The sequence below is a fragment of the Perna viridis genome, chromosome 2 (assembly GCF_037379345.1).
Source record: "Perna viridis isolate PV_CMFRI_1.1 ecotype Kerala chromosome 2, ASM3737934v1, whole genome shotgun sequence".
Lineage (NCBI taxonomy): Eukaryota > Metazoa > Mollusca > Bivalvia > Mytilida > Mytilidae > Perna > Perna viridis.
Window position 1 is genome coordinate 11265956 of NC_142446.1, and position 27623 is coordinate 11293578.

At 32.1% G+C, this 27623-nt stretch overlaps 1 protein-coding gene across 2 annotated transcripts; it reads left to right on the plus strand.

The window, feature by feature from the left end:
- On the plus strand, positions 1–27575 carry LOC148623628 (double zinc ribbon and ankyrin repeat-containing protein 1-like). Of its 2 annotated transcripts, XM_088565579.1 has the most exons (19): positions 1–83; positions 5315–5433; positions 7756–7906; positions 8526–8652; positions 10137–10233; positions 10677–10759; positions 11942–12066; positions 12486–12588; positions 14201–14310; positions 14552–14587; positions 16300–16324; positions 18627–18825; positions 19120–19223; positions 21316–21487; positions 22780–22862; positions 23284–23364; positions 25379–25512; positions 25845–25919; positions 26160–27575. In XM_088565579.1, the coding sequence occupies exons 2-19, from the start codon at positions 5325–5327 to the stop codon at positions 26311–26313; spliced, it is 1968 nt and encodes a 655-aa protein (XP_088421705.1). In that variant the 5' UTR covers positions 1–83; positions 5315–5324; the 3' UTR covers positions 26314–27575. The 2 variants fall into 2 exon arrangements, with proteins under 2 accessions (XP_088421705.1, XP_088421706.1); XM_088565580.1 differs by lacking the exon at positions 14552–14587.
- Positions 27576–27623: the final 48 nt, after the last annotated feature.

Sequence of the window (27623 nt, forward strand, 5' to 3'; positions counted from 1 at the left end):
TATCTAAGGTTGGTTGCTAACGACATCGGCAGGTGCCCAGACTCGAATTATATTTTGCTTCAACATCAAAATAATAGCTCTTTGTAAGTGCATGAGTCAATTAATACCCTTTTGATGAATATCTATAGATATTTTTTTTCAAAAATCTTTTATTATGAAGACTGCATAAGCTGACATACATGATTTATTAAATTAGTGCACTTAGTTAGATTTAGAACGAACATGACGTTCGCTGAGGCATTTTTTATAACCTGACGTTTAAGAAAGTGCCTATGCAAAAAAAAAAAAAAAAAAAAACATGCAGTGGGTGGCACATGTCCAATTATGTTTTCAAAGAGTAATGAAAGGAACCAAGGTTATAGCGGTAATCAAAAGAATGTAATCCAGGGACAAAGACCAGACATGGAAAATATACATACACAACAAAGAACATAAAGTAACTAAAATCATACATACAAAGTAACAAAAGTGAATGAGCAACTCGGACTCCACTAAAAACTGGGAGCATGGACCAGGTGCACCAGTAGGGTAAGCGTCCTCTGCTTTTCTAGAAACACCCGCCGAGTTGCTCATAAAAAGTCAAGTCCGGGGTAGACAAACGAGGGAAGGAAAACTATGACCCGTTGAATAAATCAGTTTTCATGGTGCTGATGGATACACCATAACGATCAAAAAATTTTCAAACATTTTATATCACAAATGATCCTTTTTCGAAGTTGAATGTTGGATCAATTCATACCTGCAAACTTTTGAAAATCCTCCTGTTTTTTGTTTTTCTTTATGCTGGGACAACGTGTGAACCGATTTTTTTGGGACATATTTTGCACATGGGTTTTACTGTAGTAAGGTATGAATGAAACACAATAGCATTAAAGGGCCTTTTTCAGTTGAACAAGTGCATGCACTATAAAAGATTATTAAAAGTTATTAAGCCCTTCCTTTTTTGTGGTGGATTCCTCCAAACATAATTGAAATTCTTAAGTTTTATTAAATTAAAATAAAATAAATGAGAAAAAAACTTATTTACAATCAAATGCATTTCTACTATTTTAAAATACATTGAGCGTATATTTCCTTCTTTCTGTTAATGCCAATTGAAGGGGAGCTAGTGATCAAGTTTTGAACTTAAAAAATTACAGTCCAATAAGATGTCTGGCCAAAAAACCCTAACTTGGTATGTGTGACAGATTGATGCTGTATGGTATCATTAAATTTAGTAGAAAGAAACTTGGGCAAATCTTACTTTTCATTAAATGCATACCATGAGGTGTACAATATATGAGAGAATAATCAAGGGAACCAAGATTCTAGCGGAAATCAAAAGAATATAATCCAGGGACATTGAAAACAGACAAACACAACAAAGAACATAAAGTAACTAAAATAATACAAAGAAACAAAAGTAAATGAGGACTCCACTAAAAACAGGAAGCATAGACCATGTGCACCTGAGGAAATATAACAAAAATTCAAGAGTGTTGCTACTAAATTTCATGTCTGTGAAGTCTGCAGGGGAGGTAAATAATTTTGTACAAAATATGATAACTTTAAGATTTGTTTACGTACGTAGTTCTACAAATTTTAGACCTGTTGAAATGACAGTATTTGTCAAATTAATTGTGGAGTAGAAATTAATCTTTAGAAAATGACAGGATGTTCATAAAATAGTGGTAGATCCAATCAGGATTCATTTTCTAATTGCCACACCCTGATCAGATCAGCTGATTGCTCCTCAGAGATTGTTTACCTGTCATTAAAGTACCCTTACCTGCTCAGGGGTTTCATTAATTTTTTGCAATGCAGGTACCTTTGGTTTTGTAGGAGGTATTTTTCATCACTTTGCTTAATAAAAATGTATGAAGTTTTAAAATTCTGGCAGTAACTTTCAGCAGTTGAGAAGTTGGCAGGTATATTAATTGCAATGATAAAAAAGAAATAAATTGCATTGAAATTAAACTAACAGTACATACTAAGACCAGAAATTCCTGACTTGGGACAGGCACAAAAAATGTTGCAGGATGAAAGTTCTTTGGTGTGATCACAATCCTCCCCCTTTTAAAATCTGGTCACTCTGAAAAAAATATTGCACAATTAAACACACCTAAAAATCAGTTCAAAAAGGTATGAGTCCCTTGTTTCAACAGAAATAAAAAAAAAATTGAATATTAATTGCACAAATATACAAACTAAGGACTACTAGCAGTTAACTGACATCCTATCGTATGAAAAATTAATCCCAATTGTTCCCATGCAGGGTTGAGAACCATGGTATATCATAAGTCATACAATTATGACACAACCCATGTCATGCAGAGAACTGCTTTTAAATAAGTTTTTTTAATTTCTTTGTAAAGATCCTATGAGTGAATCAATGTTAATACCAAAAAATGCTTTTGTTTTTTTTGGGAGGGGGTTTTGATCCTTTAGAATCAAAATACCTTATGTTGCTGGTTCATGTCTAGAACTTCCCTACTGGTTCTGATTGATTGACTGTTAGGGTTTAATGCCCGAGCAGCAATATTTCAGCTATTTTCAGGCCAACTGGTTCTGAATACTAAACAAAAATATAACTTATAAACATGTTTCAGGCAACTATTCAGCTCAATAATATTCTATTATTTCTGGAAATAATTTTTTTTTAAATTAAGATCTAAATGTAGTCTTCAAATGAACTAACAATTTGAGGACTCCTTTATGGCATTGAAAGAAGTCAGTAATAAATTTGCATTTAGGGACTTAAGTTCTTGCAGTAATGTGTCAAGAAGCATTATGTGTGCTAAGCATGTTCCATTTAACACAATTATCAGTAAAAATCTCCATCTAATCATTAATATTTCATGATTCTAATATGATGTGCTTCTAAGCTTTTTAGACCACAGCCATGGTTAAAAAAGGATAAACATATGACCAACTTCATAGATGTTTGACAGTCTTTTATGCGACGTCATAAATTTTACCCAATTTTACTATTAAACATCACAACAGAATTTTACTCTAAAGCAGTCACCATTTCGTGCAACACATAGGCTGTGCCTATTAAAAAATATGAAGCAACTAGTCCTATTAGAGTAGAAATAAATAAAAACTCCAGTTTATCATTGTTTTACTATGGGTTAGCCATTTATATCATTATTTAATCACTTGCTATTGCTCAGGGTAATACAGTGCAACATAAATGGCAGCTTGTTGTAAAACAATGATAAAGTTGAGTTTCTGTGATTTATTTCATAATTAATAAACAGGTTTGAAGAGCAGTGATTTTAACCAAGTAAAATTGACAGGAAAATTCCAATTGATAAAATGTGTTTAGTTTTGAAAATCTTATATTAATCAAGGAAATTATTTTTCTTAAGCAGAAATTGGTTCCATTTGAGTATAAATACAGTGAAGGATAATACTCTGTTGAAATAGTTGAATATTATTGCAAATTAACTTTTGGACAGGTTTAGAAAATTAGGAAAAAGTTGAAACAGAATAAAATTTGTAAATGTGTGTGAAGTTGGATACTGTTTTACTTTCAATTACGGTCAGTAGTATTGATTGACATTCAGGTTATCCATATTAGAAAACACATTCTAAATGATATGGGAAATGCAAATGTATGATTATAGTTCATTTTACATCTTGTAATCATTTAAATTTTGTTCATGCTACAGTTTTCACAAGTATCAAAAACTCCCAGTGCTAACCACACTTTGAGTACTAACTGGTAATTTGTGGTGCATAATGGAAATTTTCATAACAGATTTCTTAGCTTCTATTGGAGGAAATGATTTGATATTTGGTATATTGTTTTTGCATAACGACTTGTTCCGATTCTTTTTCAGGTTCCTTGCTTATCTACTTCTTGTTTACCAATCCAGCAACTTAGTAATTTTTTAGATGATGCATAATGGAAATTTTCATAATAGATTTTTCAGCCTCTTTTGGTGGGAATGCTTAGATATTTGGTGTATTTTTTTTTGCATGATGAAAGAAATATTTCTGGGAACAAACTTTTTGCTGCATTAGCATGAATTTTAAATCTCCACTCTATACAGTGGAGGAAAATGGTAGCTCACTTTGTCACAACTAAGAATAAAACAAAATGTAATATTATTTAAGATTAATTTTGTTTTCAATTGTTTTCTTTGTTTGTACATAACTGACTTAGTGTTTGACCTGCAGAAGTATTAAATGTATTTTTGTAAATTTGCAAAATAAGTCATGTTTTCAAATGGTGACTTGTCTGTATTGGGTAAAGACATTGTGATTCCACTCAACTCTAATTCCACCATGTTATATGGAGAAATTGAAATTCATGCTGAAAGAACTACATTCAGGAAAATAGTGACAGGAACAAACCAATTATGAAGAAGGCAAAAGCTCTAGAATTTTAAGCTTCTTCCTGGCATCCATTTACAACTTTTAGCATAAAAAAATCGACGGCCAAAGAAAAAGGGATTAAATGAATTGATCAGACAGTCAGTACCATAAATTTTGTTGACATCAGACAGTCAGTACCATAAATTTTGTTGATATCAGACAAGTTAAACATGAAACAATTCTAGAGAAAGCTTAAGTTCATACTTCAAGTAGTCTTAGACCTGCGGTCTGTTCAAATCTTAGTCTGACTTTTCACGTTTTACTTAGACATCATATCACAAACGTTAAAGTAAGTTTATGTACCAAAAAAATCTTGCACTAATTATTTTTTCACCCATAGTAAATCAGATCTTTAAGTTTGATATTACCAACTTCTCTACCATTTAGCTCCCTTTGGAAACACTTAATTTATTAATTAAGGAACAGGGAAAAAATCACTATTTTAGGAATTGGTCACAGTTTGGGTATCCTAAAAGTAATTCACCTTGGGAGAGTTTTCTACATTGTATGTCTGACAAATGTCATAAATGTATGTGAATGATTTTATAAACTGCTTTGAATGAATTAGAGGATAGCAATTTTGAAAGATTGAATAGTCAAAGTTAGTCCTAATTTCCTCTGACCCTGCATCCCTATTTTTATTTTGATATTGGTATGTCTTGTTTGGTCAAACAATGTGCCATTCTGAAAGTTGGATTTTTGCTATACTGTGGAGTACCACACTTGAAACATTTCTTATATTATGCATGTTACACCTAATGTTGATTCTGGTTTTATTTTCCTGTATGCTGATATCATATTCATTACAAAATTTTCATTTGTATTGAAGTTTTGATAATTTTATGTGATAAACCCTGTTTCATTGACACTATATTTAAATATATTTTAAATTGGATGAGGTTTTTGATGAAATTACATTGAACGTTAAAGTGCTTTTTTTTTTCTTCAGATAATCAAAGATGACGGCAGGTGCTATAATAGTTCCTGCTATAGTACCTCTTAGACCACCTATTCCTGGGAAGTCTAAATTGTCTATTGACTCTAACACAAAAATAGAGCTCAGTACAGGTAAGTCAGGTCTTTTAGTGTTGCATAATTTTTGTTTTTGGCTACTTAAGCTTGATATAAAATTCTAATCACAACACAGACCTTCTTTTTGATAAAATCCTAGATAGAACACATACATAGACAGGTTACAACAGTTTCAGCCAGCAAAATGTGCTAATATTTTCAACACAAAATGACCATTTCAGAAAACATTGATGGGAAATTAACTTTTGCTATTTTCATTATCAAAGACAAATTAAAAAAAATAAATGAAATTTGTTGACTTTATGCCTTAAACTTACAACTAGGTAAAGCCATTAATGCACTCTTACCTTTGGCTTTGATAATATTAATTTATTCTTACCTGTACAAATATACATGCAAAGAGAATCTGCATTTGTTAGTAGAGATGATGAAATAGTGTTTTTTATATGTTATGATTAAACTTGCCTATACAACTTAGAAGCGTAAATCTCAATAATAGATTTTGGTTTTTTTCCCATCTTATCATGTTTTACTGCTGTGTGTACAAATCCTGATTCTGTCCTATAATTTTATCACACAGTTTTTGTCAAATCCTTCTTTGGAACAATTAAAAAATTGATTTGCTGCTTCATTTTGATGGATTTCACTAGTTGTAAGCTTTTTTGATCAACTTCCTACTTGTGCAGTGTCCTAGCAAGGGCAAATTGGAGGGATGCCGCACGCTGCCCCTATCACGCCCGCGCCCTTCTGCCCCTATTGAGTACCGCCCTTACTGCCCATTTACAATTAAAGGAATGTCCCTTTTCTATTACACTCAAGTTTATAAATTATCAGTATCGCAAGCCAATTAAGATGTGTCACTTTCATTACCTACATCCTGTCCTAATTAACCCTCAGGTAAACCTCAGGTAATTATCGGTCATGAATCAGCTGATCAAGGACAAGGTTATAGGATGATGATTGACAAGTAGAAAGTGGGTCCCATTGGACCTATCACCAATTTATGGACAGCCAATCATTGGTTAATACTTAATTTCTACTGCACAATTAATTTCACAAAATTTTTTTTTAGTTAACAAGTCCATATTTTGTAGAACCACAGTTGTAAACAATTGCTTGTTGCATATGTTTGTTTATTCAAAATGTCAGTTACCTCCCTTATAATTTCAATATTTTGAAAACATTATTATATCTTCAACAGTACAAGACATTTTCGAAAAGTTCTGATTGCAATAGTTATGGGAAATAATAGTTCTTTTAATCAAATAAGATTTTGAAATTAAATTGGAGCAATATCAAATATTTGTTATATTTCATGCAACATTTCACCTTATAGTGTGCCATAAATGTACAGAATCACTAGCCCTTCATCTGCTATTTTCAGTGATAAATTATTTTAGGCTTTATTGAACAAGGATGAAATTGGCTTATATATCATGCTTTGTGAAAGATGGTTGAGTATGATCACAACTCACTTGGAGGGTAGTGTTGAGCTTAAGTAATTCATTTGGCTAATACATTTCTGCAAGTATACATTTTCAAAAGGCATTAGGTCAATCGAGAAAGGTTTAATAATACAATTAAGGTGTCACGCATATATTAATGCAGTAAACTTTATTCAGTTTGCAAAATATGATGCAACACTGTCCATTCACACATTGTACCACCTTTATTTTCAAAAGTTGGCAGGTATGTAATAAGAATACAAACATAAAGGAAAATAAAAAAAATGAAGGAAGATATTTCTGACTTAATGCAAACATAAATCTTAAAAAAAACTAAGATCAATATCCCTTTTTGATTGAAAAAAAATCCTACGCATTAAAGTGCCATCTTCCCTGCGCCCCTCTTTTTTCAAATCCTAGCTAGAACATTGTTGTGGTACTACAATGTACTGTTTTTGTTGCTTTTAGTTAATTTTTATCACACATTACATTACAAAGGCCTATATCAAATAAGTATATTTCATTATTGGACAAAGAAGTGTCAAACGAGGAGAAACCTTTTGACCAAAGAAAACACAGCCAGAAAAGAACAAGCAACATTAAACACTAAGTAACGGTAAAGCATACAAGCAGTATACATTAGTGTTGCAATTACAAGCAAAGTAATATGTTATGTTCTTTGGAAGTATCCGTTATGCTTAACCCAGGATGATTTTCATAAATTGAAAGGTTTCCTTGAATTAGTGCTTCAGCACTTTGATTATCTTTTCAATTTAGTATTTTTCAATGTATCTTTAGTATTTAAATGACACCAGAAGTTCATGATATTGTTGAAAAGATAGATATCAAATTACAGGGTTTGTTTTTGTTTTTTTCTCGGTTGACCTTATACAAATGTACTTATTTGTTGCAGACCAGAAGGATGTTGAGATATTTTACACAATTAATGGAAAGAAACCTGACCCATTTCCAAAGGTTGGATCGGAAAGATTTACCATGCAGTACTTTGCTCCTTTTACCTTGCCTGCAGGAAAACAAACAGTTAAGGCAATGGCTGTATCTAAGTAAGTAACAGTTCTTCTCTTTATGTAGTGAATTAGTGTATGGAAATGCTTTGTGAATGAATTGTGATCTCCTGTTTTCTATATGTTAAAGTTTGTGGTAAGGAATGTTGTTTTCTATTAGAGAATAACTGTTTTTGACATTGTAACCTATGAACTTAACAGAATTGTATGTGGTAGAAGAGAGATAATCCTAATGTATTTCAGTGCACAGTGAGAGTTGATGTGAACAGTGTGAGATAAGTGGGTTTTGTCAATAAATAGTAATACTCTATCCTGACATTATAACTTTAGTTCAGCAAGTAAAAAATTACTTTGACTCAAACATCATTTTTCACAAAAATAGAGGGGGGCAATTTCTTCAACCTGGAGTTCGAATAAGACTAAGATTTCCTGTATTTAGATATAAATGGTTTAAATTCTTTATTTTAGTCAATTAACAAAAACTGAAAACCATACAGTGATACATGTATTTATACTCCAAATGAAGTCCTGTTACCTCATTTAACCAATTCAGCATAGAAGAGAAATATTTTTCAGTATATAGTAGCTCTCGGTTCCATTGTTTTGCTTGTTTTATTCTAATAAAGGAATTGATTAGTAATTTGAAAATGATTTGTAGGGATGGAATGAGAGAGAGCAATGTAGGAACAAAGATATTTGAAGTAGGCTATGTACCTAGTAAGGAATCTGCTCCAGTTGATGATGATTTAGAATTCCAGGAAGATTTAGAAAAACGAAACTCAACTGTAAGTTTTAAGAAGATTTTTCATTTGTTTTAGTGTCATATGAGTAGTTTCTTTTTCTGTTTGTAATTATTATAAAAATAACCTCATGTACGCAAGCATGTTTTAACTATAAAAGCCCTTCTTTAAATTCTTTCTTGATTTGTAAATATTTTCATTATTCAAGCAATAAATCCCGAACATGATAAAAAAATAAAATGATAATATTTTATTTATGGGATTAGTAATGGATCAAGGCAACAGTAATTTACACACATTTAAGGTATGCAATGTTTGACATCATGGGAGGATCGAAGTCTCATTTTGTATTTCATTTTAGCTCACCTGGCCAAAGACAAAGTGAGCTTATGCCATCACTTGGCATCCGTCGTCGTTGTAGTGGACAAATTTTCAAAAATCTTCTCCTCTGAAACTACTAGACTGATACATTTTAAACTTACCATGATTGTTCCTTAGGGCGTTTTGCACAAAATGATCATTGGGATTTTTGATCCATAAAAAAAGATGGCCGCCATTACTAAAAATGGAACATAGGGATCAGAAGGCAGTTTTTTGCAAATAACTCAAAAATCATTGCCCATAGCAAAATTTGGTAACTGGTAATATTATTCAGCATCATTAGATGGACCTATGCTGAAATTTTCAAAATGATTTGTCAACTGATGCAGGAGTTGTGGCCCCTGAAACCTTTTTTTGGCATTTTTCCCATGTGCAACTTTGAAAATCTTCTTCTCACAAACCATTGCACAGAATTCAATGGAAGTTGGCATATTTGTTCCTTAGGGTATCCCACACAAAATGACTGTTAGAATTTTTGTTTGATCCATGAAAAAAATGACTGCTGTTACTAAAAATAGAACATAGGGGTCAGAATGACTCAAAAACCATTCCCCTTAGCAAAATTTTGGTAAAGGGTAATATTGTTCAGCATCAATAAATGGATCTAGCCAGAAATTTTCAAAACCATTTGTCGACTGATGTAGGAGTTACAACCCCTGAAAGTTTTTGTGTTTTTTTTTTTCACATGTACAACTTTGAAAATTTTCTTCTCTAAAACCATTTAAGATCATTTAATGAAAATTAGCATATAAGTTCTTTAGTGTATTGATCTCAAAATGACTGTTGTTAATTTTAATCTGTGAATAGATATGGCTGTCTATACTAAGAATGGAACATAGGTGCTGAAAGACAGTTTTTTGTGAATAATTAAGATATAGTTGCCTTTGGCAAAATTATGGTTTTGGTCATGAAAATGCTGTCAAAAGCATTTCCTGCATTTGACAATTCAGTTGAATTTAACTTAGGCTGTCTCATTCCTCAAGCTTTTCAAATAAGTGCATGGTTAATCAGGTGAGCGATTCATGCTCTCTTGAACTTTTTAGTTTTTTTCATTTTTTTTCCAGGTTATAATACTTTAGATATTTTAAAAGATACAAGGTTGAGCACATCATGTGCTTAAGTGCTGATGTTTATTTTCTATTTTGTAGTTGAATGTAAAGAGAGCTGCAAAGAACTTATTGTTGTCAGAAAAGACAGCTTGGACTGACATGACAACTATGAAACAGACTATCCAAAACATGGCTGGTAAGTTTGCACAATAGATAGTTTTTGGCTGTGAAAAAGAAGTATTTGACTAAGGCCACATCTAGTTCATTTGTAGATTTTCACTAAAATAGTCTCCTGTTTATTGATGAGCTTTGTAATGATTGTCCTCCATCTTATAAGTGGCAAATTATTGTGTCATGTGATTGTACATTAGTATACTTTTTATTTTATATTAAAGATGTCAGATTTATTTGGCCAAATAAAATTTGCCTTTAGGAAGTCTATCATCTACCTTATCTGTCATGCTGGAGGAAGTGTATCATCTACTATATCTGGCATGCTGGAGGAAGTGTATTATTTACCTTATCTGGCATGCTAGATGAAGTGTATCATCTACTTTATCTGGCATGCTGGATGAAGTGTATCATGCTGTTGTACATTACACCTAAAGTCTTTTTTTTTAACTGTTTGATATCTTTAAGACATGAATGTGACGGGTAGCAACTACAGAAAACCTACAACTGGTACTAGATTCCTTAGCAACAGGAAATCAGAGAAAAATGAGGTTTGTACTACTGCCTTGTTTAACTTGCAGCATTTTTAACAATGAAATATTGGGAGTTTTTTGGAGAAATAGAAATCACCATGTCTGTATGTTTATTCATGTAGAAGGAAAGTTCCAAATTAAGCAGTTTACAAAAGCTTGTGAGTGCAGCTGATGGCTAACCATACAAAGGTTTTGATTACACTTTAGTAGAAGTTAAGGCTTATTATATAGATGTGCATTATGCAAAATGATCACTGTTATATGCTTGCATGGGGAATAATCCAATTTAAGGGTTTTATGTGCTCAGTTCCTTTTGCATTTAAGGATGTTTTCTGGTCATTTTCAGACACTTTTGTCAGATTTTTAGACTACTCTGGTTTTATCCATTTCGTAGCATAAATATTTTTTGCCCAGTGTCCCCCTCTTTTCTGTTCATAATTTCATTATGCACACCTTAAAATGTTATTTGGGAAGTTTTTATGAAATTCTTGTTATTTCTTCTGTGGCTTTTAGAGATAAAATCTATGAAAAAGCTAGAAAAATCCTTTTCCCTCCGAAATTTCAAATGCTTATATCTCAAAATCAAGCATACTGACCCATCTATTTTTTTCTTGTTATATACTGAGTATTACATGTCAAAATCTGTATCACATGCTGTATCAACCGGAGACTTCTATATCACCCCAAAGGTCATCGGCCCGCAGGATGATATAGGTGGAGGGTTGATGTGATATAGATTTTAACATGTCATGAATATTATATATGGTGTTTTAAACATACTTCAAGTATGATCTGTGAAGGGTTGCAATATAAGATATGCGATATAGGTCTAGGGGTGTGCAATATAGGTCTAGAGGTGTGATATAGGGTATGCAATATAGGGTTTAAACAAACACTTATAATATAGGGTTTAAACAAACACTTATAATGCATGCACAAAAAAGTTATATTTTAATCTAAATATATGATATAATGTTCTAGCATGAAAGATCTTTTAAGATTTCACAACCATTTGAAATCCATGTTAATTTAAATAGACCAGCAAACATCCTTAAGGCATATACTTTGTGCAGAGCTTGCTCCATTTCTGTTTACAATAAAATTCTTGATGAGCATAGATTTATTTTCCTACAACCTGGTAAGGTATTCTTTTGAATTCACATCAGATTCCCTAATTTTTATACATGTGAGTGTCTTTAGTACAATAGATCCCGAGATGACATGTACAGTGGACGCACCTCTCGTCACCGTGATCGTCACGAGAAAGACATACCTGATGCAGCTACTACTGCGATGAGAATGACAAGAGAGGCAGAGCTACTGAAGTAAGTCTACTTAAATAGGTTTAATGTCTTCTATTTGCTTAAATGTTGAAGCATTTGTAATAAATAGTCATGTACATAAAGGAAGACAATTATTATCTGATTATCTGATGCCTGCTAATGGTAAATGAACAAATGAACTTCTAGGGTTTAACATGTTCAAACCTTGTTGCATGTAAGCAATATTTTCTTTAAGAGGATACATTTTATGCAAACATAACATCATAACATCTTACCATTACTGTGGATGAAGCTGAACTGAAGTTATTTCCATATCGTTAGCTATTATTTATTTTTTTGGGGGGGTTTGGCTGGCTTTATTTTAACTTAGTTGTCACAGAAAAAAAGATTCATGAGTATTGCAAAAGAATCATTACCTTTCCTAAACCAATTTACACTTAATGTCCCTGTTTTGTTTTCAGAAGTTACAGTGAGATGCAATCTGACCCTTTTTCTAGATATTATATCAGCCGAGGGTCAGAAGGTCAGCAAGAAGCTCGACCTATTCCACCCAAACCTGGCAAGGTATTGTAAATCTTTTTGGCCCCTCTGCAACATGACAGAGAGACATAGTAATGGTCTTTGTTCATCCATCACAATAACACTGTTGTTGCATGTCCTCTGAAACTGCTTGTCATCATATTTCTTCCACATTGGGTAGAATTGTTGTAAAGTTCAGATGTTCATACTGTACCACCATTTTTATTTGACATAGGAGAAGAAGGAGCATTAAAGAGTTGAATCCATAACAGAAAACATAAAGACTTCTTGATATTCTTGCAATAATAGGACAAAAAAATTGAACTAAACCCAAAAATCAGGCATTCTGTTCATTTTGTACTTTTGTGACACTTTCCAGTAATATTTCTGCTAATGAAATTGTGTTCACACCCAACAAGGAAAACTTTGTTCTTAGTAAATATATTCATTGTTACATAATTATCATATGTGAAAATTTTTAAAATGTTTCTTAGGTGTGGACATAGTTTTCTGAATTTAAATGTGTCCAAAAATGTGAAAAAATACAATTTTCAGCAGTTTTTGTTAAATGATATTTATTGATGGCACAATTATGACATTAATACAAAGAACTGAAGCCACAAAACATTTATTTTTCATAGTATTTATGTTTTCCCATGTTTTAAATAATTTATTTGTTGTTACAACAAAGTTGAAATTTTTGGGCCATAATCATAGCCTTATACCCCTATACCTTTTATTGGAGTTTTAGGGCTTTGAATTACATTCTACATGAAGTTGTGGGGACATCATTTTTTTTCGAATTCCTTCTATTTTCAGAAAGGTGTATTGTAAATGAGATGTGCCATAATTTGGATTTGTTTTGTTTTGTATTGGGCCAACATCTATTAGACTTATTATAAAAGATGTCTCTGTGAATACATCCTCTCTAAAAACTTCTTGAACTATTCCTTCCACATTTAGTAGGATATATTGTTATAAAGTATAAAAGTGTATACTGTAGTGCTATTTTGATTCAACCAATTTTGAACATTTAAAAAAAATTTTAATATATAAATTTGTGGATGCATGGTCTCTGAAACTGCTTTATGATTTGCTACTTAATTTTGTAGAAGGCATTGTTATGAAGTGTAGCTGTGCATACTACACCACCATTTCAGTGAAATTTTTAGTTACCGTCAAAATAAGACTTTTTTTTCCTAGAGAGAAAGTTTCCTGTTTTATTCTGAAATGACTCTTTTTCCCAAAAAGTCTAAAAAATTTCTAACTTGGTAAAGTATTTATACTAAAAGCTAAAATGTAATTAGACCAGTAAGTCCGTGTATCTAACTACATATCTCAAACTTTCTCAATTTCCAGAAAATGACACATATTTTTGTATTGGAAAAAAATAGCAAAATCACTTTGTTTTGATGGAACAAATTTTGTAGGTGTTTTTTAGACATATGCAGCTCTTAATCACATCAGCTGCAAGGAAAATTTCTATGTAAAAGTGATTTGAGTACATTTATGTAATTGGTTATAATAATAATAGATTAAAAGTTGTACTTTGTTACATGTTTTCTAAGATCGTAGATAATTAAAACCACATGAAAGCTAAACATGATACCTATTGTGATACTAAAGTTGTTTAAATGTTTTATTTTGCATGTTATAGATGGGAGCTTGTGTATACTGTAAATCAGTGGTTCCTTTCAACACTCAGTCCTGTGTAGTTTGTGAAGGACCTATACCACTACAATACCATCAACCAAACCCAGGACTTAGGTATTATGTATATAGCATCATTGTTTCATTTAATTTTTATTTTTCTAATCATCACTTTAGTTTATATCATTCCCATTACTCATTGCATTAATGCTATGAAAAAGTCTATTAGGTATATTGGTCTGATAACTTTAGTGTGAAAGAAGCAAGCTGTCTGTAGCAAGCTGTCTCTATAGATTGTAATTGTTTCTCATGTTGTTGTTTCTTATAGCTATATATATGTAACATTTCTTTGGAACAGATCAACTGCAAGAGAACCAGATATTATACTAGATAGGTAAAGATTTAATGTATATCTCAATCTTTGTTCCCAGTTATATATATATATATATCCCTTCATAGATGTGCATTTACATTTTCACTTCAACAAATATTATTATCTCTTTTTAACCATCTTTCATGAAGTTTTTCACACTAAGTTTACAAGATGAAACTTTCAGTGCAAGATCTTAATGCATATATAGTTCACATACTTATAAAATATAAAGTCAGCATTAAATGAAAAAATGTGCGTATTTATTTTGTACATAAATTATGGGAAAAACTAAATTCAAATTTGTGTAAGATGCATTATTAAATCTCCCTGAAAAATGTAATTTTTTGACCCAGCAAGCACTCATTTCATTATATACTTTTGACACCTAGAGGTTTCATATGGTCATAATCACATCACCTCATCCAATAGAATTGTATAAAATGTTTTCTAATTTTTATGTCAGCCCAGAATTTTGGATTAAAGTGTAACCTCAACAACTTTTATTTCTTTTGAACTAATAAAGTCCTGTTAGAAAAATAACATTAAGAACTTGTTAATGGCTTTCTGTTTTAGCTGTGTTTTTGATTTTTATTTGCTGCTGTTAATTTTTTTTCTGTGTGAGTTGGTTTAAAAAATTACAATAAGGAAGAAGTATGCAGTCAATTATCAAATCTATCTTATTTAAATTTCAAGTAGTAGAAATTGAGGCCAAGTGAAACATCACCTTTCAACGAAAGCTTGTCAAGTTTCATGACATATTTTTATGACTTAGACAAGATTAATTTGCATCACTGTCAAAAACAAAACAGCCGTCTATATAGGGAGGTTGCTTAATGTGACATTTGTTAATGAAGAGGCTGTTTAATGGGGAGGTTATCTAACTGGGAGGTTGTTCTATATATTGGGGAGGTTATCTAACTGGGAGGTTGTTCTATATATTGGGGAGGTCGTCTAATTGTCTAATATGTGTTTCCTTCAATTTACTTTTTTTGTTTGTTCTTCTAGAAGTGACGTTGCGTTTGAATTTCATAGATATAAATTTGTCACACATCTTATTCACCTTTGTTTATTTTGATATTTCACAGTTTGCTTTGTTATTTCTATTATAAGTTACATGATAGCTAGGTTTTTTACCCATTCAACAAACCAGTTCGTATTTACATGACTGCTATAAAAAAATTATTGTAAATATAGACTGCCCACAGGAAAGTAGTATGGCTTGATATGGTGACAATGACCTTTATTTGGGGTCATGCCATTTTCCCATTCTTTCTATTACTAACAAACTACATTTATTCCTTTTATGGGCTATTCAACAATAATAAAATGAAATTTCTTATTGTTTCAAAATGTTGATATATTATACCTTAACATGAAAAAAAAACATAACATAGATTTGTAGGGCAAACTGTTTCATAGTCATTATTTGTTTTCATTTGCTAGCTGGTTTTTCTGCAGTTGTTTTTGCATGTCTATTTACATCTAGCCAATTATTTTCTTTATCACTTTTTTTTTCCTCTGCAGTTTACTGATAGATATCTAAAACCACATACATGCGATAATGAACCCTTTAGCTTCTGAGATTTTTCAATAATTATAAGGGCGTGAGGTATGAGTGAAAGTTGAATATACATGTAACGTCAGTATACATGTATATAAGATAATGTTCATATCATTGAATCTGAAGTTTAATTTTGAATTCTTCTGGCATATTTTTTTTTCTATTTTTACAGGAATGGACATTCATCAGGGGTTGAGGTATGTTTTTTCTTTAACCTACAATAGTGATTAAAAGACTTTCATGTTTTAATTTCATCATCAATATCCTCTGTATACAACTCTGACTACAGAATAGAACAACTGAAAAAAATGATGGGTAAATCAATAAGAGGCTTGACATCGAGTATAGGTTTCTGTATTAAAGATGGGCCTAAAGATAGACAAGGGTTGTGTCTTTAGGCTAAAAACCACTAATTCCACTTTCCATAGGCTTCTATGCTAATTTCACAATATTCAATGGCTTCTCTGGACTTTACCTTAACTTTAACCTGCAGAGGACTATATATCAGCATGATTCTACATATGTCAGCTCACAATCCTCAGAATGGCATGTGGGGTTAGCAGACTTGCAGTGCAGTACTGGTCACCGGAAGTGAAGGGTCTATAAATAGCATGGGAAATCCCAGTGTTTTCACAAGATAGGGGTATATTTAAAAATCATTATGGAGATTAGGCTTCACATCACAAGAAGCAAAATGCACCTATAAAATGTACAGAAATGTTTTTCCTTTCAGAAACTGTTTAAATTTTTTAAATAAGATGAGAACTTTTTTCACAGCACTATGAGGAACAGGGGTAATTTTTGCATAGGACTATTTTTGCGTACGTTCCAAATGCTCATTGGTTGAATTGGTGGTCTGTAACCTAAAGAGTCACTTTTTGTCTTAGAAAAAATAAATAACTATACAGGTATCTTCCTACACACATACTGAATGCATTTGCAAAGTTTAAAGTATAAAGGATTACTTTCCATCTAGAAACTCTAGGGATTTCCTGACATTTTTTTTTAAAGAAAACTTAACACTTGGCATTTTTTTCTCACTGCATGTTCAAGTTGAAATGTACAAATATGTATGAAATGGTAACTACCTGTGGAGAAGGAAATAAAATATTTTTGTTGAATATTTTTAATGAAATATTCTTCATATCTACTCAAATTAGCTTCTTTATATTCAACTTTTTAATGCCTTTTTTATACCACTGCAAGAGATTTGTGTTCATGTAATTGTATCATGCTGTTATAATCATCTGTAGACATTTCATGTCAGGACAATAACTTTAATATAAGTCTTTAAAATTGTACCATAAGATGTCATACCTTCAAAAGAAAACTTGGGTTGATTTTGGAGGTTGTGTCATTAAGTGTTTAGGAATGAGGGTAAAAAAAAAGAGTCAAAAACTAGTATTTCCATGATATCTGAACTATAGTTTGATTAAATGTGAATGGATCTCTTTTAAATGTACCACAAGGTGCCGTACCACAAAAAGCAGGCTGAAGTTGATTTGAGTGTTGTGACATAGACTTTTTTTTTTAATTAGTGGCAAAAAAAGGGCCAGACACAAGCATATATTTTTACCTGACAATAACTTGACTAAGTGAAGGAATCTATCTTTTGAAATTGTACTTTAAGGTGCCATACCACCAAAGGAAGACTGGAATTGATTTTTGGGGTTGTTACATTAACTGTTCATGAATTAGGGTAAAAAAGGGATAAGAAATCAGCATTTTCATGATGTTGGGACAATAAGTTGAGTGCAAGTAAATTGACCTCTTTGAAGTTGTACTACAAGGTGCCATACCTCAAAAGGATCAGTTTTCCTGATGTACAGATAATAACTTGAGTAAAAGTAAATGGGGCTTTCTTAAAATGTACATAAAGGTGCCATACCTCTCAAAGGAAGGCAGGTTTTGATTTTGGGGATTGTGCTTATTGCAGAATGAGGGGCCAAAAATGGGTCTCTTCAATTCTGGTCAAATTCTGCTGTGTCAAATTTAAAATTGCATTCAAAATCCAGAGCAGTATCAAGCTTGAAAGGTGTGTTCATATGTATCTATAAGTACCCCAACTGTTAGACCTCTTTGGTTATATCAAACTGTGCTTTTGGAAACATTTTATTTCATTATGTTCAGTCTCCTAATCATTTTTAATCCTTATGTGTAAATCATGATACATGGATTTGTCTTATATGAAAACTATTAATTGGATTTTTTTTTTCAGTGTGCTACTATTTAACATATATTGGTCTTTTGATCCCCATAATTTGTAATACCTATTCTACATAATTTTTTTTATATAAACCCTAAAACTGTCATCAGTATTATGTAGAACCCTCAATATACAGACCATACTATAATTTGGGCATTTTTTTTTGGGGGGGGGACCAGTGTTTACACCTTATTCTTCCTTGAACCTGGTGCTGTTATGTTATACATATTTTTTGTCTATTATTTAACTGTAGACATCAGAAAAGACTGACACATATTTACATATCTTTTTAGTCTCAATGGTTACCAGTTAGTCATCCAGTAGGAGTTCCATTAAAGCCAACATCAACAGTAGCCACACAGACAGTTGGACTATTCTATCCCTCAGAGAAAGGCATGTCTAACAAAATGGAAGAACTTGAGAAAAAAATTGCTAAAGAGCAGTCAATGAGAGATAGACAACCTTTAATGACACCTGTTAGTCCTGGGAAAGGTATGATGTGTTATTTGTCTCCTATTTATAATACAAAATGTGCCATCAAACCTCTACTTTCGGTTTGAAACAGATATTGTTATTCAGAATATTTAACATAGGCCATATTTTATGAAAAGTGTATGGTTATAGGTGTACAAGTTTCTGTTGTATATTTTTAAGCTTGAATTCAATAAGTTGTACATGATGAGTATCTCATGATTTCAGATCTGTATTCCCTGACTTCTTGTTTTAGGTTTATGCTTTGGCTTGCTGCTTTAAAACACTTAATTTACATTTTGTCTTTTTTTACAGGATATTGGAGAAAACAAGTAGATCATATCTGTCATCATCTGAAGGCTCATGCCCAGAATGACGCTGAATTTAGAGCTCTCATTGGTGAACCCAAGATGGGCAAGGTAGATATATTAATAACTGGAATAGACATGCAAATAAAAACTGAGTATTTTTTTTTAATATTTATATTCTTTAAGCATGTTATAATTAATGTGATTATTAAGATAATTTATTCAACAGATAACTAGACTTTTCAAAGAACTACTGTATTTTGGTGTGTATTATGCACACATTTTTACATAAAAATTATATCCAGAACATGGGGGTTCATATTATACATCAATACATAAGAATTGACCATGAAATTAAAGATTTTGGTATTTGAAAAGACATTGCATAATGTAAACAAACAAACCGGAAGTGAAATGTTACTGAAAGAAATTTTATCTAATCATCAAATACATCTTTAAGTATTAAATTTTTAGTCATATTTTCTTCAAATCATGTTCAAATGACTTAATAACATGTTTCAAACAAAGGTTGTACAATACTTCCTGTTTATGGTTAGAAATTTGAAATATGAAACAACTAAAAACCAAAAAGTAACTAATTCCTTTTTTGTCAAACGCTCCTTATTAAATGCTTTTACAGCTGAAAATGATTATTCTGATACTTATTATGATTGTTTCTTACAATTTTCTTTCTTAAAAGTATGTTTTTAAATGAAAAATTGAGAAATTTGAGTTACAACTAAAACTGGAAATGTCCGATTTTCCCAACTTTCATTTTTGTTTTATAAGCCATTTCATTCATCCTGTGTCATTTTTATTATGCTTCGAAATTGAAATTATCCAATTTATGTAGTTACTGATGTTTACATGATGTTTTACTCTGCATAGAAGTTTCTTTCCTTCACATTTTCATTAGAAATAGCGCATCAAGGTGAATAAATTGACCGACCAAGTGCAAAATATCGATTTTTTTTGTCTTACAAAATTTTACTGCAACCGAAGTCTAAAAAACTTTTTTTAACACGCTTAGACCTTCAAAATTGCACTGCGCACAGTACATAAATGCGCACTATACACACCACAATACGGTACTCAAGGCTTGTTAATTGTGAAATATTTGTCAACATGATGATTGCAATACTAAAACACAAAATTTATTCAGTGATGTTGATTTATTGCCACTTCAATATACATGCACATACTGTAAACCAGGAAATTTTAGTGCCATCTTTTTTTCCAGTTTCTGTGATCAATATACTTCTGGGCAGTTTTAAATTTGTAATCTTTCCCCAAATTTTGGAATAATGTTCTTCAAAAGAAATTTTCTCAACAGTTTTGTTTTTTCGTGTTACACTTCTTACCACGAAAATAGCAAAAATAAAACTGCCACGAAGGTTTACAGTAAATTAAGATAACAAACTATAAATAGCTTTTTATATCAGACATTTTAAGACATATGTATAACAGTAAAGGAACCTTTTTTGATTGCTCATTCCTTTAAAAAAGCACCTTTATGGCTAAAAGCTTACCAAGTGTGTCATTTTTTACCTGTGCTTAGAATCACGTGTGAAATTTTCTTGCACAACCAAAAACCCTTTCTGTCTCAGCACTTGAATTGAGGATTGACAATAGTGGGATTATGAGTTTATACATAGTAAAAATCTTCAGATTTTTTTAGGGTTTCTCAAATTTAGCAATTTTGGCCAATATTCATTCATTGGCATGTGATCATATGACTGTAGTCAATGTAATCAAATCTCCCATTAACATGTCAAAAGTAGCTGATTAGATTGGATGACATGAAATTTGGCATCTAATGTTTGAAGTCAACTGAAAGGCAAAAAGAAAGAAACCAAACAAAACAATGCTGGTTATTTTGTTAACATTTTGGATAATTCATTCTCAGGGTGTTTTACACCATAAATTGGGAGGCTATAGATTCACTCTGTTTATCTGGAGTCTCAGAGAGAAACCAGGAGGGTTAATGTTGTAGATACCAACTGAATTCTGCAGGAAATTTCTGATATTGTCTAGGTATTATGCTGCAATGCTTTTGGTTCAGAATTGATTTAACTATATAATAAATGATGTATCTACAGTTGTAGCAGTGTATTTTATGGTATTTTCTTGTCTAGGAGAATCTATATCCCTGCTACTCTAGCTTATTCAGTTTACTCTGTTCACACTTTTGTCTATTACTTAGCTTTTATCAGGAGCAGTACAAGAAGATGGACATGAACTAAGTATCACCTTAACATTTGCTATCCGAGGAAATAAGGATCCTTTGACAGGCAGAAAGCTGGGTATTACAGGGGATTATCTAAGCATGCATACTGAAAATGATAGTTTGACTAGCTATAGGAGCGATTCAGAGGGTACAGTAATAGTTATGTTGTAATATCTGGCTAACTGTAGTGGGGACTGTGAGGGTACAGTAATAGTTATGTTGTAATGTCTGGCTAACTGTAGTGGGGACTGTGAGGGTACAGTAATAGTTATGTTGTAATGTCTGGCTAACTGTAGTGGGGACTGAGGGTACAGTAATAGTTATGTTGAAGATAGAGATATGTGGTGGTATCTGGCTTTCAAACACACTAGGGAGGCAACTTAATATTTAGTATAAAATCCCACACAGAATATTTTCTCATTTTTTTCCAATCTAAACAGAACAATGGAACCAAAGCTCGAAAATCTATCTTGACTGCCCAAATTATCAAATCCAAAAAGAGGCTGACATATTCAGGGTTCTTTTAAGGAGTTTATTTTAAATCCACTACAAATAAAACTGCTTGATAGTAAATAAATTGAAATTGCTTTACTATGTAATATGTTCAATAAAAATGAACTACAATTATTAATATAACTTAGAATCTATAAAGTGTATAAAATCCTTGCCTCGTTATGTTTCTTTAGCTTTAGATTTGTGGAGTAGTATTAAGTGTTTTCTGCCAAAAAAAGAATTATTTCATGAAGAACCAGTTAACATACAACTACAAAAATTTAAATACAAGTTATTGCATTGTTTATTCTTCAGTATTATTTCACATTTACATGTATATTAACAAAATGATTGATTGATTGATTGATTAGTGGGGTTTACCCCCAAGCAGCAATATTTCAGCTATATCCAGATGATGAACATGAAATGATGATAAAATAAAAAATGGGATGAGACACAAGGATAATGTAGACAAATTTTGATTGCCACTGGAAATAGGGAGAGGTGGGTAAGGTCGGGCAATTTAGCCTCCGGTGGTGGAGCTCAATGGTTCCTACTCGGATAGAATACCACAGAAGGGTTCTTTAACGTGGCATCTTTCCCAACACATTGCACCCCTATGGTTTGCGGAACAGGTTTTCAGTATTATGTCCTGACAACCCCATCATGAAACATCAGGTGGTACCCCATTCCACCACCTGGGGCATACAACCCAGTTGCTGTATGGGCAGAGTGTCCTAGCCCCCAGCTAGGGTTTTGAGCACTCTTTAGTGGCCTTTTATGACAAGTTAGTGCTGCTGCGGGCCTATTCTTTTGACACCCGGACCCACAAGGGGTGATTAACAAAATAAATGTAACACGTTATTGTACTTGTGACAGTGTGTACCAGTTGTGAAATAATCTCATTTGTTATTTTTTCAATATGCATTTTGATTGTATGCATTTTAGATGAAGAAATCGCAAAAATTACTGGAAAAAAGAAAACAGTGAAGAAAACAAAACCTAGGAGAAAGGAAACTACAAAAGTAGCTGTAAGTTTTCTCGAATGAATTTTTAAAAAATTTTGATAATGGTTATTCAAAAGCCTGTCTGGTTTTTATGTGTTCAGTTTTTTATGATAAACATTTACAAAGATGAATGTTAAACACAATTCCACTTGACTTACTGTGAAAGTACTTCATTGGGTACCAATGTTTGTGGTTTTCATGGGTAGTCCAAACCACGAAATTTGGTTCCCAATGAAAAGGAGATTTCCATTGATGTAAATATTGAAAACCTCTAAATCACAAACTGAAGAATCTACAAACTAGAGTTTCTTCCTTAAACCATGAAAATTGGTATCCACGAATAAAAGTACCTTCACAGTAACAATTTTTGGTTTTCCAATGTAGTAAATGCTTAGCATTAAATAACAGGTATATAATTATACATATATAATATTATACATTGTAGCCTATAGACCAGAAACTGTTGAAAGAGCTAGGACCTGCTGGTGATGGTGATCCAACAGAAGTTCAGAGGCTGATTGATGAGGTGATTATAATTTGTAGTAATACTACTAACATTATTGTTATACCCCCTACTGAAGAATGGGATCATGTTGTCTGTCTGTCTGTCCCCAGTTTATATCTGCAATTCTTCCAATCCTTTGAATGGAATTTGATGAAACTTTTACAAAATTTTCATCAGATGATGCAGTTGTGCACATTTTATTCTGCATTTCCATCTGAATTACTCTTTGAGATTTCCTGAAGCAATATATGAACTTTGACATTTGTCAACCAAAGGGTAACCATTTTCTTATCCTCACCACCATCTAAAACCGTTGAATGGGATTAGATAAAACTTGCACACATTCTTCATCAGATGATGCCATTGTGTACTGTCTATTTTCCATTACCATCTGAAAGACTTTTGGGTTTTGCTGTCTGGATTCTTGAGAGGGGAGCAAGGGTATCAGTTAGTGAGCTTTGTTGCTATTTTCTTCTAGCTGGATATATGTGCTATGCACAGGTTTGATTTGTATATACCAAAATAGTTTTCATATAATATCTAACTGTACTTGATAATTTTTATAAATGTCTGGGCAAATGCTAGAAAAATTTGGCAATTTTTTTTTTAATCAAAGAAAAAATTAAAGATCAAATGTAAATGCTGTCAGATTAGCTTCAGATTGCATGAGTCTCAAGTGAATGCTTGACTTGATAGGCCAGAAATGTAGTGATGTGCAATAATTTCTCATGAGTGAAAGAGTAATCGAGGGAACCAAGGTTATAGCGGTAATCAAAAGAATGTAATCCAGGGACAAAGACCAGACATGGAAAACAGACATACACAACAAAGAACATAAAGTAACTAAAATCATACATACAAAGTAACAAAAGCAAATGAGCAACTCAGACTCTACTAAAAACTCGGAGTATGGACCAGGTGCACTGGTAGGGTAAGCGTCCTCTGCTTTTCTAGAAACACCCACCGAGTTACTCATAAAAAGTCAAGTCTGGGGTAGACAAACGAGGAAAGGAAAACTATGACCCGTTGAATAAATCAGTTTTCATGGTGCAGATGGATACACCATAGCGATCCACGAGTTTATGATGACGACCATAAAACTTCTGTAGTGATGACTTCAATCTTGTAGCAACATAACTCTGTTCCAGAAGCCTATTTGTTAAAGTTCTAGCGTGATACAAAAAGTCTGTAGTTTCGGCAAGCTCTGGCATAACGTATGAGTTCTGATATGAACTCTTCACACACATGTGCTGAAGGGATGTTGCCACAGATGAAAGGAAAGTTGACAATTCTGAATGAAAAGTCATCACGTTTGTCGTAAAGTTTGGTCAATAGTTTTCCTTTAGCATCGATTTCTAAGTGTAGGTCAAGATACGAGGCTGACTTCATAGTGTCTGTAGTATCCTTTATCTCAAGATCTTTGGGGTAGATGGGATGTATCAAATTCCAGAAATTAGGATTGTTTAAAGATAATACGTCATCTATTGAGATTAAAGGATCTAGCCAACAATATTCTTCCTTTTGGATCAGATCAGCTATAAAGTCATCCTCATAAGAGTGAAGAAATAGGTCAGCAAGTAAAGCACAATTTGTTCCCACTGGAATGCCGACCGTTTGTTGAAAAACATGTCCACCACACTGGACAAATATGTTGTCGATTCAAAATTCCAGCATTTTGTAAACATCTTCCTCTGTATATTTAGAAGATGATTTAGAATTATTTCTTACAAAGTACGAGGAATCTCTACCAAGAACTATATATTTGTATCTAGGTGTACCATCTTTTTTGGAAAAACAACAATGTATAATGTTTTTAAGTCAGGATTTTAACTGAGTATTGGGAATAGAAGTATACAGTGTTGAAAAATCATAGCTATTGATGCTATTATATTCAGATAATGGTCTTGAACTGATTGTCTCCAAAAGATCTTTCGAATTTTTCAGGATCCACATTGAATTAATACCACTACAGGAGTAACAAGTATTGTGGTAGGACTGCAGACCCTCTGAAATGTAACTATTTAATTTTTAATAGGGAGCCAATGTAGATTGTACTAATAAGGATGGGATGCCCTGTGTTTATGTAGCAGTGAAAAACAAACGTGTTGATGCTTTACCTGTATTAGTAGATCAAGGTGTAGATGTTAATCAAAAAGGCCCATCATCGATGTAAGTTCTTCTTAATCAATAGTTGGTAAATGGTGATTGTGACATCAATTCATTTATCTAATGGTTCATTTGTTTATCACACTTTAGTTTTGAAGATGATAAATGAAGAATTTTTCAATGAAAATCTTTTATATTTTTAACCCATTGCTTTTGGCCGTATGATTGATAATGATGTATGTTGTAGTTATCATTCAAGAATTAATATGACTATAAAATGGAAAATTTGAATGCAAAAGTTGTGGATATTTTTTAAATGTAGTTATTTATTATCAATTTATTGGTGATTCAAAATGTTTGATGCTTTTCATATACATGCATTTATTAATTTACAGAAAAGGCAATACACCATTACATGAAGCAGTCAGTTTAGGAACATCTGGTCTTAATGTTGTTGATACATTGCTTGGGTAGGTACTCATGTCATTTCTAGGATTATCTGAAAGGGATTCAATTTACCACACTTCTGGCTAAGCCAAGCCCTGTGTTAAAGTAACCTTTAGCTGTGAAGTCTTTCAATATCATATGATAGATGTATATTATTAGTTGAATTTTCAGTAAGTGAATGTAAATCATCTTGTTTATCTGTATTTTATAGTAATGTACCTTAAACGGATGTATAAGATAATATAACTGATCAAAATTTTCAGGTTAGGAGCAAATATAGACAAAAAGAATGACCGTGGAGAATCTCCCTATGATTTAGCAACAAAAGGAGGATATGAAAACATTGTCAAGAAACTGTGTTCACACCTTGGTCAGTCTCAGTTAGATAAATTAATGAAGACAAAAACCAAAGCTTAGTTATATTAAATGTTTGGCTACAATAATACAGCAATTTAATACTTTACAAAATCTAAGAATGTGAGGGTAACCATTCCAATGGTTTACTAGTGACTACTATAAGATTAAGTGGCAGCACATCATCGATATCAGGAATTCTTCTAGTTCAATAATTCCATTGGCTCAATAAGTGTTTCATGTGTTGTGACCTTTTAATCCAAAGAATAGCTGAACGAAATTCTGAATGGATGAAATGGAAGGGTATGAAGTAGATCTTCTTAACATGTAATACATAATAGCTGTAGAGACAACTTATTATTGTGTAACTGATATTAGTTGCTGATAGATTTCTTCATTAAGTATGAAATGAAAGTGTATGAATAAATAGTGAAATTTTAATTTTCATTTTTGATGACCATTTTCATTTTGTGAAAAAATCTGTGCCAAGTAAACATTTAATCATAATCCTAAGTTAGAGTTGTATCAGGCTTGAATGTAGTGTCCATATTCACCCTAACTGTTCAGGGTTCCACCTCTGTAGTTGTTCAGGCAGCATTTAACATTCATTTATTGCCCTTGGCCACAATGCTTTAAGTTCTTTATAATGGTCTGTGTCCTCACTCTGCTTTATTGTTACTATTTATTAATTATTCTTAAGACATGCCATGAATTTGGTTGAAATTTTGAAGGGTAGTTCAACACCTGATGTACTTCATCATCTCACACCACCATTTTGATTTTAATAGTTTTACACTGTACATGAGTCATGGGTATTAACTGTGCTGCAAATTTTACCAGTGATGGGGGAATACATGGCAATCTTGTACTTTTATTATTTTGGGTTTTTTCTGTGATAAGTGTCCTGCTTCTGGTTATATTAATTTGTATTATATTGTACTTTATCTATATTATTTTTGTACTTTATTATATTGTCAACTCGTCCAATATCTTTTAAATGTTAGATGTCATTGATTTATTCATTGCTAAACATGGAACTCTTTTTTGGCACAGAATGATGTGGGTTTTGAAGTATCAGAGTAAGTCTCACACGTTGAGATGTGATGTTTAAAATTAATGTATTTTTTGTACTGGTAATGTTGTCATTGGAAATTTAGGATATGTTTAGTAGCTTAGAATATAAATCATACTGGTTAGAAAATATTAGTCTGCAACAATACTGGAAAAATGTATAATACTAGATTTCAGCTCTTGCTACACTGTACTTACTGAGGTTAGATTGTCAGAAATATGATGGTAAATAAATAATTTTAAAAATAACCAAAGTATAGTTATTTTTGAAATAATGTATGCATACTAGTATAGAATGATAA